This window comes from Podarcis bocagei, assembly GCF_964188305.1.
Source record: "Podarcis bocagei genome assembly, chromosome: 3".
In the NCBI taxonomy this organism is placed as follows: Eukaryota; Metazoa; Chordata; class Lepidosauria; order Squamata; family Lacertidae; genus Podarcis; species Podarcis bocagei.
In genome coordinates, this window is record NC_138127.1 from 111,935,429 (window position 1) to 111,952,498 (window position 17,070).

The 17,070-nt window shown below is 50.3% G+C and overlaps 1 protein-coding gene across 1 annotated transcript; it reads left to right on the forward strand.

Moving 5' to 3' along the window:
- Positions 1–82: 82 nt before the first annotated feature.
- Positions 83–17,070, forward strand: ATRAID (all-trans retinoic acid induced differentiation factor; the record flags this gene model as incomplete). Its single annotated transcript, XM_081187132.1, has 7 exons — positions 83–345; positions 4,054–4,593; positions 6,498–6,569; positions 12,130–12,201; positions 12,464–12,585; positions 15,335–15,435; positions 16,171–17,070. 7 exons carry the CDS (start codon positions 83–85, stop codon positions 16,273–16,275), a joined length of 1,275 nt encoding a protein of 424 aa, XP_081043258.1. The 3' UTR covers positions 16,276–17,070.

Sequence of the window (17,070 nt, forward strand, 5' to 3'; positions counted from 1 at the left end):
TGGCCAGGGAGCAGCAGCCTCCCCGGTCCCGGGACAGGCTAACAATCCTCTAAGGTAGACTGGCTTTGTCCATAGAGGCTCCATGCAGGACTCCTCAGAAACCAGGAAGAGCCCCGAGGCAGGTGCATGGAGCCAAAGGGGACCCATCCGGCCCAGGATCCTGCGCCCACAGTGGCACCCAGGAGGAGAGCGCCTTGTGCCCTCTAAGGTAGACTGGCTCTGGCCCTGGAGGCTCCATGCAGGAAGAGCCCCGAGGCAGGTGCCTCGCGCCAAAGGGGACCCATCCGGCCCGGGATCCTGCGCCCACAGTGGCACCCAGGAGGAGAGCGCCTTGTGCCCTCTAAGGTAGACTGGCTCTGGCCCTGGAGGCTCCGTGCAGGAAGAGCCCTGAGGAAGGTGCCTTGTGCCAAAGGGGACCCATCCGGCCCAGGATCCTGCGCCCACAGTGGCACCCAGGAGGAGAGCGCCTTGTGCCCTCTAAGGTAGACTGGCTCTGGCCCTGGAGGCTCCATGCAGGAAGAGCCCCGAGGCAGGTGCCTCGCGCCAAAGGGGACCCATCCGGCCCGGGATCCTGCGCCCACAGTGGCACCCAGGAGGAGAGCGCCTTGTGCCCTCTAAGGTAGACTGGCTCTGGCCCTGGAGGCTCCGTGCAGGAAGAGCCCTGAGGCAGGGGCATTGGGCCAAAGGGGACCCATCCGGCCCAGGATCCTGCGCCCACAGTGGCACCCAGGAGGAGAGCGCCTTTTCCCCTCTAAGGTAGACTGGCTCTGGCCCTGGAGGCTCCATGCAGGAAGAGCCCCGAGGTCGAACCGCCGACCTTCTGATGGGCAAGTCTTAGGCTCTGGGGTTTAACCCACAGCACAACCCGTGAGGGAAGGATGCACATGGGAGCAAAAAAATCTGCGTGCCAGGATCCAGAGGGGCAAGGGATGAAAGCAAAGCCTTCTTCAGGCAGCAGAATTCAATTGTGGAACTCCCTCCCACAAGCGGCAGCCAGGGCCACCAACCACTAAAGGACTCAAGAACAACAATATATATATATATATATAGAAACAATAAAGAAGCAAAACCTACATCCCGATGACCTACTTGTGAGCTTCGATGTTGTATCTCTCTTCACACAAGTGCCCATTAATGAAGCCTTGACAGCCATTCAAAACAAATACAATCCCCCCGAATACATCCTGGACCTGACCAACCACTGCCTAACCAACACGTACTTCATCCACAATGGACAAAGATACAAACAGATAGAAGGAGCACCTATGGGATCACCCCTCTCACCGGTCATCGCAAATCTGTACATGGAACACTTTGAAACCAATGCTTTAGACAAGTCAGAACACAAACCCAAACTTTGGCTCAGATATGTTGACGACACCTTTGTAATTTGGCCACACGGGAAGGAAAAACTAGATAGCTTCCTCACACATCTCAACAGCCTACACCCCAAAATACAATTCACTATGGAAATAGAAGCCAACAACCAACTTCCCTTCCTTGACGTCCTAATCTACAAAAAACCTGATGGCTCCCTAGGACACACTATCTACCGGAAAAAAACACACACCAACCGCTACTTACATGCACAATCACACCACCACCCTGCACAAATAAACTCCGTAGCCAAGACTCTCATCTCCAGAACCAAACGCCTGGCTGACAAAGACCACTTGACAACTGAGTTACAGAATCTCTCAAATGTGTTAATCGCCAACGGATACCAGCAAAACAGGGTTACGAAGCTAATCCAAAAAGAAACACCCCCCAAAAACCAAGACACAGAAGAAAACAATGGCATGGCCCTCCTTCCTTATATCAAGGGCACTACAGATAAAATTAGCAAAATCCTCCATAAACACAATATCAAAACAGCCTTTTGCACCAACCAAAAAATAGCCAATATCCTCAGAAACCCAAAAGATAAAATCCAGTTAGAAAACCAAGGGGTCTATGAAATACCCTGCAAAGTCTGCCCAGCCACGTACATTGGACAAACAAACAGACGAATAAATGCACGTATCGCAGAACACAAGAATGCCGTCAAAAAAGAAGAAAAAACTTCCTCTCTTTACCAACACATGAAAGAAACAGGACACGAAATTAATTTTGCAGATTCCAAATTGCTCTTTAACATGGAACATCACCACAAGAGAATAATCATGGAAGCCATCGAGATAGAGAAACACCCTCACAACATGAACAAGCGTGACGACACGTCCCGCCTGCCAGACATCTGGAAATTAGCCCTCCCCACAAAAACCGACACCAGAACCAGAGGCACACAGAACGCCATCTCCAATCAACCACACCAGACCCAAACCCAGACCCTCTCCACAGATAAATTACAGACACCATCCAGTAGCCAAACCATAGTGGCACCTCCGGATGCTGCACCCCCCTGCAATCCCTACACAGATCTGGCTGGCACAGGACACAAAACCACAGCTCGCCCCTATACACGAAGCCAAGCCAGAGCACAACTAAGTGCAGTACAGCCATCTTCTCAGAAAAACTTTTCACAAGCTCAAGAGGTCAAGACACGAAAGCTTTAGCAACTAATCCACACCTAATGACCCTCCTAAGTGGTACTCAGAATATCACTCAAGTAATCACTCAAGATATCCCTCAAGTAATTTATGAACAAAAGAAGAAAAGGCACATTAACCTGGGAACTTCCTCTCTGCCCAGAACGTTGGAGGCTATACACCACACCCCCTCAACAGTATTTATAGGAACTCAAACACTGAGACCCTGCTCTGTTCTAGTAACAAGAAGCCGAAAGCACCAGCCTGAAGATGACGAGTGAGACCTCGTCGAAACGTCGCCTAGACACCCCAACTCTTACACGGGAAGACACCCGAAGACACCAAAACCTGCATTCCTGTACCCGTGAAAATCTACGAAAGCAAATATATATATATATATATATATATATATATATATATATATATATATATATATATATATGTTATATGTTATATATATATATATGTTATATGCAGGTTTTGGTGTCTTCGGGTGTCTTCCCGTGTAAGAGTTGGGGTGTCTAGGCGACGTTTCGACGAGGTCTCACTCGTCATCTTCAGGCTGGTGCTTTCGGCTTCTTGTTACTAGAACAGAGCAGGGTCTCAGTGTTTGAGTTCCTATAAATACTGTTGAGGGGGTGTGGTGTATAGCCTCCAATGTTCTGGGCAGAGAGGAAGTTCCCAGGTTAGTGTGCCTTTTCTTCTTTTGTTCATTAATTACTTGAGGGATATCTTGAGTGATTTCTTGAGTGATATTCTGAGTACCACTTAGGAGGGTCATTAGGTGTGGATTAGTTGCTAAAGCTTTCGTGTCTTGACCTCTTGAGCTTGTGAAGAGTTTTTCTGAGAAGATGGCTGTACTGCACTTAGTTGTGCTCTGGCTTGGCTTCGTGTATAGGGGCGAGCTGTGGTTTTGTGCCCTGTGCCAGCCAGATCTGTGTAGGGATTGCAGGGGGGTGCAGCATCCGGAGGTGCCACTATGGTTTGGCTACTGGATGGTGTCTGTAATTTATCTGTGGAGAGGGTCTGGGTTTGGGTCTGGTGTGGTTGATTGGAGATGGCGTTCTGTGTGCCTCTGGTTCTGGTGTCGGTTTTTGTGGGGAGGGCTAATTTCCAGATGTCTGGCAGGCGGGACGTGTCGTCACGCTTGTTCATGTTGTGAGGGTGTTTCTCTATCTCGATGGCTTCCATGATTATTCTCTTGTGGTGATGTTCCATGTTAAAGAGCAATTTGGAATCTGAAAAATTAATTTCGTGTCCTGTTTCTTTCATGTGTTGGTAAAGAGAGGAAGTTTTTTCTTCTTTTTTGACGGCATTCTTGTGTTCTGCGATACGTGCATTTATTCGTCTGTTTGTTTGTCCAATGTACGTGGCTGGGCAGACTTTGCAGGGTATTTCATATATATATATATATATATATATATGTTTGCTTTCGTAGATTTTCACGGGTACAGGAATGCAGGTTTTTTTATATATATATATATATATGGCGGTGTTGTCCCCCCTGGGCCTGATCCTGCTGCAGGCTCTTTCTTCTTCTGCCCTCCCTCGGGGGGAGCTTCCAGGGGCGGAGCCAGTCTCGCTGGATCCCGAGCGCCACAGGGACTTTTGACCCGCATGAGAACACGCGTCTGCCCCGGCCTGTCGGGATCCAGCGACCCGCCTCTCCTCGCGCTCCAGCGCAGACCCCGCCCCTTCGCACGTTCCTGCGCCTTCGGCAAGCGTGGCTGCGCATGCGCCCGCGGCGTGTCGAGGGGCGGGGCCTCTGCCTCTCACGTGACGCCTCCCGAGCCGAGGTCACGTGCCGCATCATGGCTGCGCCCAGGCGCCTCTTCCCGCTGCTGCGGCTGCTGCTCCTCCTGCCCTGGCTGGGCTTCTGCCTGGCGGCGGCGGCCGGAGACGGCAAGGACGCGAGGCTGCCGGCGGTGTGCGGCGGAGGCTGCTGCCCGGGGCTCGTGCGGAACGGCTCCGCGGTGGCCACGCAGTGCTCCTCCCGGCCGGGCGCTCGGCTGCGGGGCCGCTGCTGCTGCTCGGGAGGCGAGGCCGCTGCCGCCGCGGTGCTGGGGTGAGTCCGGCCCGGGAGGGAGCCCGGGGGCTGCAGCCAAGGGAATCCCGGCCATGTTTGAAAAGGGGACCCTTCCCGGACATGATTCAGTTTTTAGCGGAGGGAGGGATGAAGACGCAGACCTCTGTCACCGAATCTGATGTCAGCGTGCCGGGAGGGGCGCTGCTTTCTGTTCATGTGTGGTTTTTATGTCCTGGATGCTTTAATTGAGATTCCTACCTCGCAGGAATTTGGACTGGATGGCCCTTGGGGTCCCTTCCAACTCTGCTATTCCATAGGACGGGATCAATGATTCTAAGTCTCTTCTGCTTTTATGTTGTGTTTTAGAATCATAGAATTGTAGAACTGGAAGGGACTCCCAAGCATAGCTGTCAACTTTTCCCTTTTCTTGCGAGGAATCCTATTCGGAATCAGGGAATTTCCCTTAAAGAAAGGGAAACGTTGACAGCTATGGTGCTCAAGGATCACCTAGTCCAGGCCCCTGCGATGCAGCAGTGTCAACATGCAGGCCCCGTTCCAATTTGAACCTACACCAGACTTTGCTTAGCTTTGCAAATAGTAGCTTTATCCTTGAGTGAAGGGCAGTATATACATTTAATAAATAAATGCCTGAAGAACAGAATGCATAAATATTTATTTTATTTATATCCCACCTTTTCCTCCAAGGACCTCAAGGCCTTGGTTCTCCCCTCCCCATTTTATTCTCACAACAACCCTGTGAGGTAGGGTTAGGCCAGGCTTCCTCAGTCTCGGCCCTCCAGATGTTTTGAGACTACAATTCCCATCATCCCTGACCACTGGTCCTGCTAGCTAGGAATCATGGGAGTTGTAGGCCAAAAACATCTGGAGAGCCGAGTGTGAGGAAGCCTGAGTTAGGCTGAGAGACAGGTCCAAGGTTCACCCAGCGAGCTTCACAGCTAAGTGGGAATTCAAACTCTGGTCTCCCAGGTCACACTTGCAGCACCTCTGCCTGGCATGTGTGCTCCCAAGGGATAGTCACCTGGGAAATGTTACCTGTCACTCTGACCTTAGGCAGCAGGGTAGCTGCTCCAGTCGCCCGATGTGAATGCCCTGTCATTCACGGTGGTAAGCGTAACAGATGTTGTGCCTCCCAGTTGTTGCTGGACTACAACTCCCATCATCCCTTGACAATTGGCCATCTTGTCTGGGGTGCAGGGAGGAAAATGTTCATCCCACATCACCGCTTGGACTTGGATGCATTGCAGAAAATCTCTTGTGGGCCCTTGGGGAAGAGATGATGCTCTCAGGTGGCCCCCCCAAAAGACTGATGCGTCTATCCCCAACCTGGTGCACAGTGCCGGATGAACCCTGTGGAGGCCCCTAGGCAGTCAAAATCTGGGGGGGAGGGGCCTTGCAATAATGTAGGCTTCTGAGTTAATGGGAGTTTCTCTTCCAAATTAAAAATTCTTTGAGGATGAAATCAATATTATTTTGATCCGTTGTCGTGGGGACCATAGGCCGGTGTCTACTCTGGCTATTTGGTAATATGGCACTGCTGGTATGCTCCAGATTTGTGGGACTAGCACCCCCATCAGCCCCTGCCAGCACGGCTGTATGGAGCTGGGGCTGATGAACATCTGGAGGGCACGTGCATTGCAGTTGGTTGGACTAGATGACCCTCAGGGTCCCTTCCAACTCTTACCATTCTATGCTTGGAAGCCTGGAACAGATTGTGACCTGACGCTGCCTAGTTGGCGGCTGTTCCAAAGGCCCAACGGAAGGGCGAGGCTCTGTGGCTGAGGTTTGGGGTGAGCCCCATATTATTGCTGCTGTGAGAAGCTCATCCTTCACCCCCAACCTCCAAAACTGCTGGAGGGCGAGGGAAGGAAGGGCAGGGACTGGGGACTCCTGTTAACTGATGCTCCTCTCTCTTTTCCCTCTAGGCTGGATCTGGGGAACTGCTCGCTGCAGCACCTGTGTTCCAGCTTCCAGGAGGCCAGCACGGCTTTGCTCATGTGAGTCCATAAACACCTAAGAGGAGCCTGGCTGCTGGATCAGGCCAAAGGGGCCCATCCAGTCCTGCATTCTGCTCCCACAGCGGCCAGCCAGGTGCCTGTGGAACTCTCTGGCACTCCAAGCCCTCTTTAGGCTCCTTTGTTCAGGCTGGATTGGTGGGGCGGATTCAGCTCTTGGGTCCTAACCTGAAGTCGCCTGTCCCTCCCCCCCCCCGCCTTCCCAGAGGGAGCTGGAGTGACAGAGTTCTGGTCTCTGCTTGGCTTTGTATTTGCTTGCTCACACGTAACGCCATGCAGGGATTAGGCTGCCCTGGAATGGGGCTGAGTCACAGTCTTGGTGCCCCATTGTACAATATTAAAATACCGTAATACATCAAACATTAAAAGCTTCCCTAAACAGGGCTGCCTTCAGATGTCGTCTGAAAGTCAGATAGTTCTTTATTTCCTTGACATCTGGTGGGAGGGTGTTCCACAGGGCGGGTGCCACTACCTAGAAGGCCCTCTGCCTGGTTCCTTATAACCTCACTTCTCGCAGGGAGGGAACCGCCAGAAGGCCCTCTGTGCTGGACCTCAGGGTCCGGGTAGAACGATGGGGGTGGAGACGCTCCTTCAGATATACTGGACCGAGGCCGTTTTGTTCAGTTTCGGTTTCAGTTCTGTTAAGTGGTTCTCGTGGGAAACTTGCAGATTCTAGCTTCACCAATTAACTCCAGCTGGTGTCAATTTACTCTTGGCAGAAAGCCCAGGTCTGCTTGACCTAGAAACTACTCGCTCTGATTGGTTAACGAGCAGCACTCAACTCTGTTATCTAGGGATTGCTAGCACAGTTTGGTGTGAGGTGTGTTAGGAGTTAGAAGTGCTGTGTATGGTTTTGAGAGAGAGAAAGAGAGGGTTTATTTTGCTTTTATTTGTATGCAGAAACTCTGCTGGTTTTATTTTTTTCTTTTTAATAAATCCTGTAAATAGTTATTCTGAGTCTAGCTGACTAGTCATTACTGCCGCAACTAGCTTCCTCGCTGTGCAGGAAAACTCTGCTACGTTTGGGCTAAAGCCAGTAGGGCTATGCCTGACACTCCAAAGTTCCATGAGGTTATGGGCATTGTGCTGCCAGCCTGAGTTGCGGTGGTGTCAGCATCAACGGCGTTGGTTCCAGTAGTTCCAGAAGTTGTTGTTCTCTGGCTGGTTCCTGACCGTGGTGAGCTGGTGACGCAGCGGACACAAGGACAACAGCTGCAGCGTGTGAGTGCTGGGTGCTGTGGTTCCTGTTTTCTCTCTCGGTGGTCGTGAGTAGCTGGTTCCGGGTTCCAGGGACATCGCTCTCAAGATGGCCTCACAACCAGTTCAGATGGCTTTTGAGCGTCTGAATGACTCCAATTACTTGCTGTGGTCGGAACGCATGCAGGCAGTGCTGCAGAGGGATCGTCTCTGGCAAGTGGTGAGTAAGTTTCCTACGAAGCCTGATGATGAAGACCTCGATAAAGACCAAAGAGCAAGGGCCACAATTGTCTTGGGGCTGGAAGATTCCCAGTTGCCGTATGTGAGGGGAATCAAGACAGCTAGAGGTGTGTGGCAAGCACTTAAAGAACTCCATGTGCGTGAGACAGCGGTTTCCAAGCTGTTCATTCGCAAGGCATTGTACAAGGCAATGTTACAGCCTGGGGTTACAATGCAGGAACACCTACACAGTTTACAGTTAAAGTTTGTTGCGCTACAGGAAAGAGACTGTGCATTAGACCAGCAGGAGAAGGTGGCTATTATTTTGAGTTCTCTCCCGGAAAGCTGGGATAATTTAGTTTTGTCTCTAGAAGGCATGCAGGAGCATGATTTATCAGTCAGTTACGTTACTGGGCGTTTGATTGAAGAATGGCAGAAGAGGCAAGAAAGGTCGTTGGCTGCAGAGGCTTCTACAGGCGGGCGGTTTGGAAGGAGTTCTCATGCCGTGCCAGAGGTGAAGCAAAAGCAGCGTACCGGTGAGGAGTCAGCGTTTGCTGTTAGGCGTTGTTTCCGATGTGGGTCCTCAGCGCATCTAAAACGACAGTGTCCGGAGTTGGTCAAGTCTCAGTTGCCGGTGCAGGAGCAGAGACGAGATCAGCAGCAGCAGCAGCGGAAAAAGAAATTCTTCAAACGAAAACAGTCGGCTCAGCTGGTGACCGGCGAGGTCAAGATTGCTGATGAGAAACAAGCGGTCTGGGTGGTCGATTCGGGAGCGTCTCGCCACATCGTGAATTCAGATGAATTGTTTGTTTCCAAGAACTCAGCACAGCGCAGCCAGGTGGCTCTAGCAGACGGAAGTACATCCGAAGTGATTTCGGGGGGTGCAGTTTTTGTTCCTTGTCTTCGTGAGTGCCTGCAAAATGTACTTTGTGTGCCGTCATTAAGGAGCAATCTGATGTCTGTAGATTGTTTGCTAAAAGCTGGGTTTAAAGTGTATTTTGAAGGAGACAGTTGCATTATTAAGAAGGCTGGTGAGATTTTAGGCACTGCTAAGTCAGAGGGAGGCTTGTTTTGGCTTAAAGCAGGATCTCAAGTTGCAGCAGTAGTCAGTAAATCTCAGCCTGCAGTGAATAACAAAGCTATACATGACAACTGTGTGCACTTATTGCATAGGAAAATGGGGCATGCTTGCTGGAAAAGTGTACTAAAAATGTCTGAATTGGCTGATGGGGGTAATTTAAAGAGTTGTAACAAGTACCTTGATTGTAATGTCTGTAAAAAGGTTAAAACCCACAGAGTCTCTTACCCCAGAAGTGACAGAGTTAGTGAGTCACCGCTACAGCTGGTTCACATGGACGTAATTGGTCCATTTGCTGTAAGCAGGGGTGGATCGCGTTTTTCACTAACAATTGTGGATGACGCCACGCGTTATTCTTGGGTTTTTCCCATGAAGAATAAGGGTGACGTGTTCACTAAGTTTAAAGGCTGGGTGGCATCTGTGGAAAGATTTCTGTCCATTAAACTCAAAAGGATTCAGACGGACAGAGGCGGCGAGTTTATGTCAAATGCCTTTAAAGATTGGTTACAAAAGCGTGGCATTGGGCATAGAAAAACGAACGTTTTTTCCCCAGAGGAGAATGGCGTTGCAGAGCGGAAAAACAGATCTTTACAAGATATGATGTTTGCCATGCTTGATGATGCTGATTTGCCCATGTCTTATTGGGGGGAGAGCATGCTCACCGCGTGTTATCTCCAAAATAGGCTCTTTCATCAAACAATAGGTACAACCCCGTACTTTAAATTGTTTCAGAAAAAACCTAAAATTGACCATTTGCATGTGTTTGGATCAAAAGCCTGGGTATTAATTCCGAAACAAATGAGGAAAAAGGGAGATCCTAAGACCAAACAGCTAGTGTTTGTGGGTTACCAGGAGCTGGGAAAAGGTTTCCGCTTTGCTGAAGGGACAAATGGCATTGTGATCTCCAGGAATGCCAGTTTTTGTGAACATAGTGGCTGGGAGAGACTACATGCCAATACTGAGGTTTGGTTTGAACCTTCCCAGGAGCTTCATGACTCTGAAGGTAGACACAGAGAGTCAGAGTCTGAGGGGGAGGAAAGTTCAGATAAGAGCTCTCAAGAAAGTGGAAGACCAGTTGCTAAGCAACAAAAGAGAGGTCATAGTTCTGAGGAGGAAAGTGGGTCAGAAGAAAAATTTTCTCCCAGAAGATCTAAAAGACAAAACAAAGGAGTGCCTCCAGTGCGTTTTTCCCCAGATACTGCAAATGTGTTTAGTGTAAGTGCAGAACCCAAGAGTTTTCAGGAGGTGTTAAAGTTACCAAAAGAGGAGGCAGAGCGCTGGAAACAGGCAATGGAGGAAGAGATGTCCTCTCTGAATGAGCACAAGGTCTTTACACCAGTAGCAGCGCCTGAGGGGGCAAAGATTGTAGGCTGCAGGTGGGTGTACAAAAGACTTAGGCCCGGTTAGGACATATCTAGGGTTGGAAGTGTGCTGGGCCCAAGATGGCAGCTGCCTAATTAGTCAGCAGAACAAAGTTAAACAACTACTGACTACATACAGGATGCAGGATTGCAAAGGGGCAGCGGTGCCTATGGATCCAGGTTTCATAAAAACACTTCACATAGATGAGAGTCCTGAATTTGAACATCCTGATGTATATCACTCTGTAATTGGAAGTTTATTGTATATAGCACAGTGGTCCAGACCTGATATTAGCTATGCAGTAGGCATATTAAGTAGATTGGTCTCAAAACCCACACTAAATGCCTGGAAAGGGGTAAAACAAGTTCTGAGGTATCTCAAACAGACAATTGGCTATATGTTACAATTAAATTCTTCAGAGGATGAAATGTTGAGTTGCTACTGCGATAGTGACTGGGGAAATTTGCCAGATAGAAAATCTGTCACAGGACTAGTCATAATGGTCGGTGGAGCTTTAATCAGCTGGCGGTCACGCAAGCAAAATATTGTAAGTGTGTCATCAACGGAATCAGAGTACGCCGCATTGAGTGAATTGTGCAACGAGGTGATTTATTTCAAGCATTTGTTAGCAGATTTAAATGTAAATTGTGGAGAACCAGTACAAGTTTACATTGATAATCAAGCTTGTATAACATTAAGTAAAACAGAGGGTTTCAAATCGCGTTCCAAACATATCTCTGTAAAATACCAAAATGTACGTTGCTGTGTACAAGACAATGTAATCACCTGTACTTATGTGTCAAGTGAAGAAAATGTAGCAGATGTGTTAACTAAACCATTGGCAAAGATAAAGAACAAGCGAATGTGCAAGGGTTTAGGTTTGCTGGAAAAATGATCTTCTACATAGGTGTATTTGGTGTTAATTGTTCAGCAGAATCTGTGAGGGGGTGTTCAGTTTCGGTTTCAGTTCTGTTAATTGGTTCTCGTGGGAAACTTGCAGATTCTAGCTTCACCAATTAACTCCAGCTGGTGTCAATTTACTCTTGGCAGAAAGCCCAGGTCTGCTTGACCTAGAAACTACTCGCTCTGATTGGTTAACGAGCAGCACTCAACTCTGTTATCTAGGGATTGCTAGCACAGTTTGGTGTGAGGTGTGTTAGGAGTTAGAAGTGCTGTGTATGGTTTTGAGAGAGAGAAAGAGAGGGTTTATTTTGCTTTTATTTGTATGCAGAAACTCTGCTGGTTTTATTTTTTTCTTTTTAATAAATCCTGTAAATAGTTATTCTGAGTCTAGCTGACTAGTCATTACTGCCGCAACTAGCTTCCTCGCTGTGCAGGAAAACTCTGCTACGTTTGGGCTAAAGCCAGTAGGGCTATGCCTGACACTCCAAAGTTCCATGACGTTTAGGGCTTTAAAGGTCAGCACCAACACTTTGAATTGTGCTCGGAATTGTACTGAATGAAGCACTCCTAGGAGCAGTTTCTTTTCATTTCCCAATGTATTTCTTCCCAGTTTAAAAGTTGGTGCAGCCAAAGCAAATTTTTATTCTGTGGCCCAGAGAAAAAAGTATGAGAACCATTGGCCTGGAGAGACCCTGTCAGCGGGCCTGACTCTGCAAAAGGCCGTTTCCTGTGTTTCCGTACCAGAGCGCAGGGTCTGACTCTGCTTCCTCCTTCTCAATGCAGCGACCTGACCGACAACCCTCTGGAGCCTCTCCCTGAAGACGCCTTCCGGAGCTTCACCCACCTGCAGACCCTGTGAGTGGGGTGGAGAGCTGGGCTGGGGGCTCCTGCTTCTCCTGGACTGTGCCAGCTGAGCCCGAGGGTGATGGGTTCCCCTGGTGCCGCTGCCTCCTGGGAAACAGCAGCTTAGTGGTGGCCGGGAAGCTTTTTGTGGCTCCCATGGCCCCTTGCTGCAGGGCAGGTCCCTGGGACATGGCTTCCAAGTCCTGCTGTTGGGACAGTTGGGGGGAAACCAGTCCTGGACTCCGTGAGATTCAAAATTCCCCTTGATCCGCAGAGCTCTGCCCCTGACGCTGGACTGCCCTGGAGGCAACGAAGGCTGGGACAACGTCACCGTCCAAGGGAGCAGCCGGATCTGCCACGGCCAGAGGAACCCCTGCAACGGCTCAGGGGGGCTCGGTATGGAGGGGGCGGGCAGGGGCTGGCCTGCTTGGGTGCTGGAGGAGCAGCCTCATGTGGAATGGCATCTGTGCCAGGGCATCTGTGGGGCACAGGAAGCATCGCGTTGGGAAGCCACCAAACTCCTTCCTATATCCGCCGCAGTGAAAGAGCTGCAGGATGATGTTGTGTGTAGTGTTGTGTTCCAAAACACAAGTGTTGTGCTTGGCAGGGGGTTGGACTCATTGGCCCTTGTGGTCTATTCCAACTCTATGATTCTATGAAAAGCAAGGAAGGATTGGACTCTGATTAATAAAATACACAGAGGCTTGGCCAGCAAGACTCTGGGAGGGCTGCCAATAATAATTCCTCCCCACCCCTTGGCCCAGGTCATTTTATTCACAAAAGAACTTTTTACACGGTGTTTGTAAGAACCAATCAGATTTCCTCTGAGCATTTCAAAAAACCCCACGTGGGACAAAGTCAGATCAGAAGAAATCCTGTTAACTGTAAAGAAGCTATTTCCTACCTGAGCATGCATACGTGGTTAATCTAAATAAACAGGAGCCAAGTAGAAGTGCATTTAGTACCCCCAGAGCTCATAAACCCATAGGAAAGAAAGACGCATTTACCATCTCCATGTAAACTCTCTTCCTGGCCCTTAAGATTTATCTAAAGATTAACAAAAGCTACATCAAAGCTACCTCCTATTTTTATGGCTCAGGATTCCTGGTGAAGCAACCAGTCTGTGTTTGGAATGCTTTACATGCCTGTCAGGTGTAGAAAATGGACAGTAGAGAAGATGGGCAGAGATGCAGAGGCTTGTGGGATTTAATCAGGAATTATTGTCAATGAATCAAGCCCAGTCAAGGCAATGCTTTCATCGTTGACACAATGGCTTGCTCCATTCTTCGTAATTCCTCATGGCAATCCCACCTGACCCCCACAGTGTAGGAACTGGAGCCGGGTCTGAACCATTCAGGGGTTCCAGAAATGCCCTGTGGACCGAGAGCGACCTGACCTGGGACCTGGGCATGGTGCCGTGTCTGTTTGGTGTTCAGATCAGGCCACAAGCAGCGCTGAGAGAGCTCCCGGGAGGGCAAACAGTCCAGAGTCCAGGGCCATCCCAGAATCCCTCGTGCCACATGGCCCAGTTGCTCAGGGCAGCCACTCGTCTCCTTCGAGGCACAACCCTAGAAAGGACGGCTGCAGCTCTTTTGTGTTCCTGCCAAGGGCTGCAGGAGGTGAGGGCAGGCGCATCTGGCTTGTGGGGCACCAGCTGCCAGGAGCTTCTCCTGCACAAGACCTGTGTCCTTAGAATCATAGAATCATAGAATCCTAGAGTTGGAAGAGACCACAAGGGCCATTGAGTCCAACCCCCTGCCAAGCAGGAAACACCATCAGAGCACTCCTGACATATGGTTGTCAAGCCTCTGCTTAAAGACCTCCAAAGTAGGAGACTCCACCACACTCCTTGGCAGCAAATTCCACTGTCAAGCAGCTCTTACTGTCAGGAAGTTCTTCCTAATGTTTAGGTGGAATCTTCTTTCTTGTAGTTTGGATCCATTGCTCCATGTCCGCTTCTCTGGAGCAGCAGAAAACAACCTTTCTCCCTCCTCTATGTGACATCCTTTTATATATTTGAACATGGCTATCATATCACCCCTTAACCTCCTCTTCTCCAGGCTAAACATGCCCAGCTCCCTTAGCCGTTCCTCATAAGGCATCGTTTCCAGGCCTTTGACCATTTTGGTTGCCCTCCTCTGGACACGTTCCAGTTTGTCAGTGTCCTTCTTGAACTGTGGTGCTAAGAACTGGACACAGTACTCCAGGTGAGGTCTGACCAGAGCAGAATACAGTGGCACTATTACTTCCCTTGATCTAGATGCTATACTCCTATTGATGAGGCCCAGAATTGCATTGGCTTTTTTAGCTGCCGCATCACACTGTTGGCTCATGTCAAGTTTGTGGTCAACCAAGACTCCTAGATCCTTTTCACATGTACTGCTCTCAAGCCAGGTGTCCCCCATCTTGTATTTGTGCCTCTCATTTTTTTTGCCCAAGTGCAATACTTTACATTTCTCCCCGTTAAAGTTCACCTTGTTTGTTTTGGCCCAGTTCTCTAATCTGTCAAGGTCGTTTTGAAGTGTGATCCTGTCCTCTGGGGTGTTAGCCACCCCTCCCAGTTTGGTGTCATCTGCAAATTTGATCAGGATGCCCTTGAGTCCATCATCCAAGTCGTTGATAAAGATGTTGAATAAGACCGGGCCCAAGACAGAACCCTGTGGCACCCCACTAGTCACTCTTCTCCAGGATGAAGAGGAACCAACGTCCTTGTGTGGGACGTTCTGCTCAGACCTCGCTGGAACAGAGGGGAGCCCTGCAAGGACCTGGGGAGCTCACAGGGGGGGGGTCTCATTGCCTTCCCCACTGAGACATCATGGCCTGGCCCTGGTAGCCCGAAAGGAGGCTGGTCGAATCCTGCGTGCAGGTTTCCCATAACAGGCATGTGGTCGGCCACTGTAAGAACAGGGCCCTAGACTGGATTTGCCCCTAGCCTGACCCAACGGGCTTCTCTTCTGTTCTTCTAGAACCTCCAGGTCCAGAGACAGTCTACCTGGACTCCGAGGTTCTTTGGGGTATTTGGCCACTGTAGGACGAGACGCTGGACTAGTTGGGCCACTGGCCTGATCCCACAGACTCTTCTTAAACGTTCCTCACCTGCAGGATGTGGGGGAAGTCACGCTCCCTTGTCCTCTTCCTCCCCCAGGCCACCTGTGCCCAAAGGACTCCTCGTGTGCCCCCAACGGGCCCGGCTTGCCCCAGTGCCTCTGCGCCAGCCCCCACTACGGCTACAAGTGCCTGCGCCAGGTGAGCTGCCCCAGAGGGTGGGGGCTTTGTGTTTGAGAGGAGGGGTGCAAAGAGGGGGCCGGGGGGGTTGTGCTACTCAACTGGAGCAGAGCGGCTTTTTTCGTGCCCCAGCACTGCAGCTGTGTGGGCGGCTCAGGGTCGCAAGTTCGAGCCCCACGATGGACAAAAAGATTCCTGCATTGTAGGGGGTTGAACCAGCGTCTTTTCAGCACTGGCCCCGACTTGGTGGAACGCTCTGTCCCAAGAGACCAGGGCCCTGCGGGACTTGACATCTTTCCGCAGGGCCTGCAAGACAGAGCTGTTCCGCCTGGCCTTTGGTCTGGACTCAGTCTGACCCTTATGTTTCCCTCCCCTTATGGTCTTGATTTATTGGCTACTTTAAAATGAGGCTGCATTTTAAATTGCATTTTAACCTGTATTTTAAATTGGCTTCCCCCCCCCTATTATGTTTCTACTGTAATTTTACTGGTGTTAGCCGCCCTGAGCCTGGCTCTGGCCAGGGAGGGCGGGGTATAAATTATTATTATATTAGATGACCCTCAGGGACCCTTCCAACTCAACCAATTGATGATTCTCTGCAAGAAGGCAGACCCTCAACCCAGCCAGGTCCAGCGGCAGCCCCCAGTCTAAGGCGCTGCCCCCTCCCGGCCTTCCCCAGACTGGCTCGGGTGTTGGGGGGCTTTGGAGGCTGCCCCAAGAGGAGACAAGTCTTCCTAACTGACCTTTCTTTTCCAGGGCACCTTCCCCTACCTGCTCTTCTTTGGGACCTTGGGAGCCATCACCATCGCCCTCTCCCTCCTTCTGTGGGTCACCCAGAGGCGGAAGGCGAAGGTCTCCTAGAGGCTCTCTCCTCCTCCTGGCCAGAGGCTGGACAGACACCCTTTGGCTTGGGCCACAAGTTTGTAATAAAGTCTGGAACCGGAACACGGAGAGGAACGGTCCTTGTGGCGGAACCGAACCCCCCCAGGGCTCAGGGGTCTCTGCCTGGGGGCTGCTGGCCAGAGGGTCCCAGAGGAAGAGGCGCCCTGGGCTCCCCCCTTCTCCGCCAAGGCCGCTCTGATATCTTGGGATTCTCACAAGGGGCAGAACCTGCATCTCACAAGCCTTGCTGCAGTTGCTGCCCTCCGAATCCCCAAAAGGCCTCACGGATGGGGTTCCTGACGCAGCCAGAGTCAGAGGAATGGTGGTTGCCCCCCTTGCTTTGCAGGTGCGTGGGACTGTCTCCCAGAAAACCCGCCGGGCGCTATTTCCCTAGAAAGATTTGTCCGTTGCCCCCCAGGAAGAGTCAGGCTGGAGCCAGGGCACTAGTGTGTTGACATCCTCACCCACAGTTGCCGAAATGAAGGAACGTCACACTTTTGCCTCTGTGTGCTGACGGCGAGTTGGAAATACAGAGGCAGCAGCTCCCTGTGAGCTGCTCACGGCCACCTCAGGTTCATTCCAGGCATTTAAGCAGAATTGCCCAAAGGTTGCATAAGAACTTTGTTTTAATTTTGAAATATTTTTTGTTTTTATCAATACAAATTTACAATCCAACAATTATATAATCGTCTCTTGAGATTCTCTGAATTTCTTGACTTCCCCCCCGTCCCCTAGAATGGTTCCTTATTAAAATATTTCTTCTTCTTCTTTGGC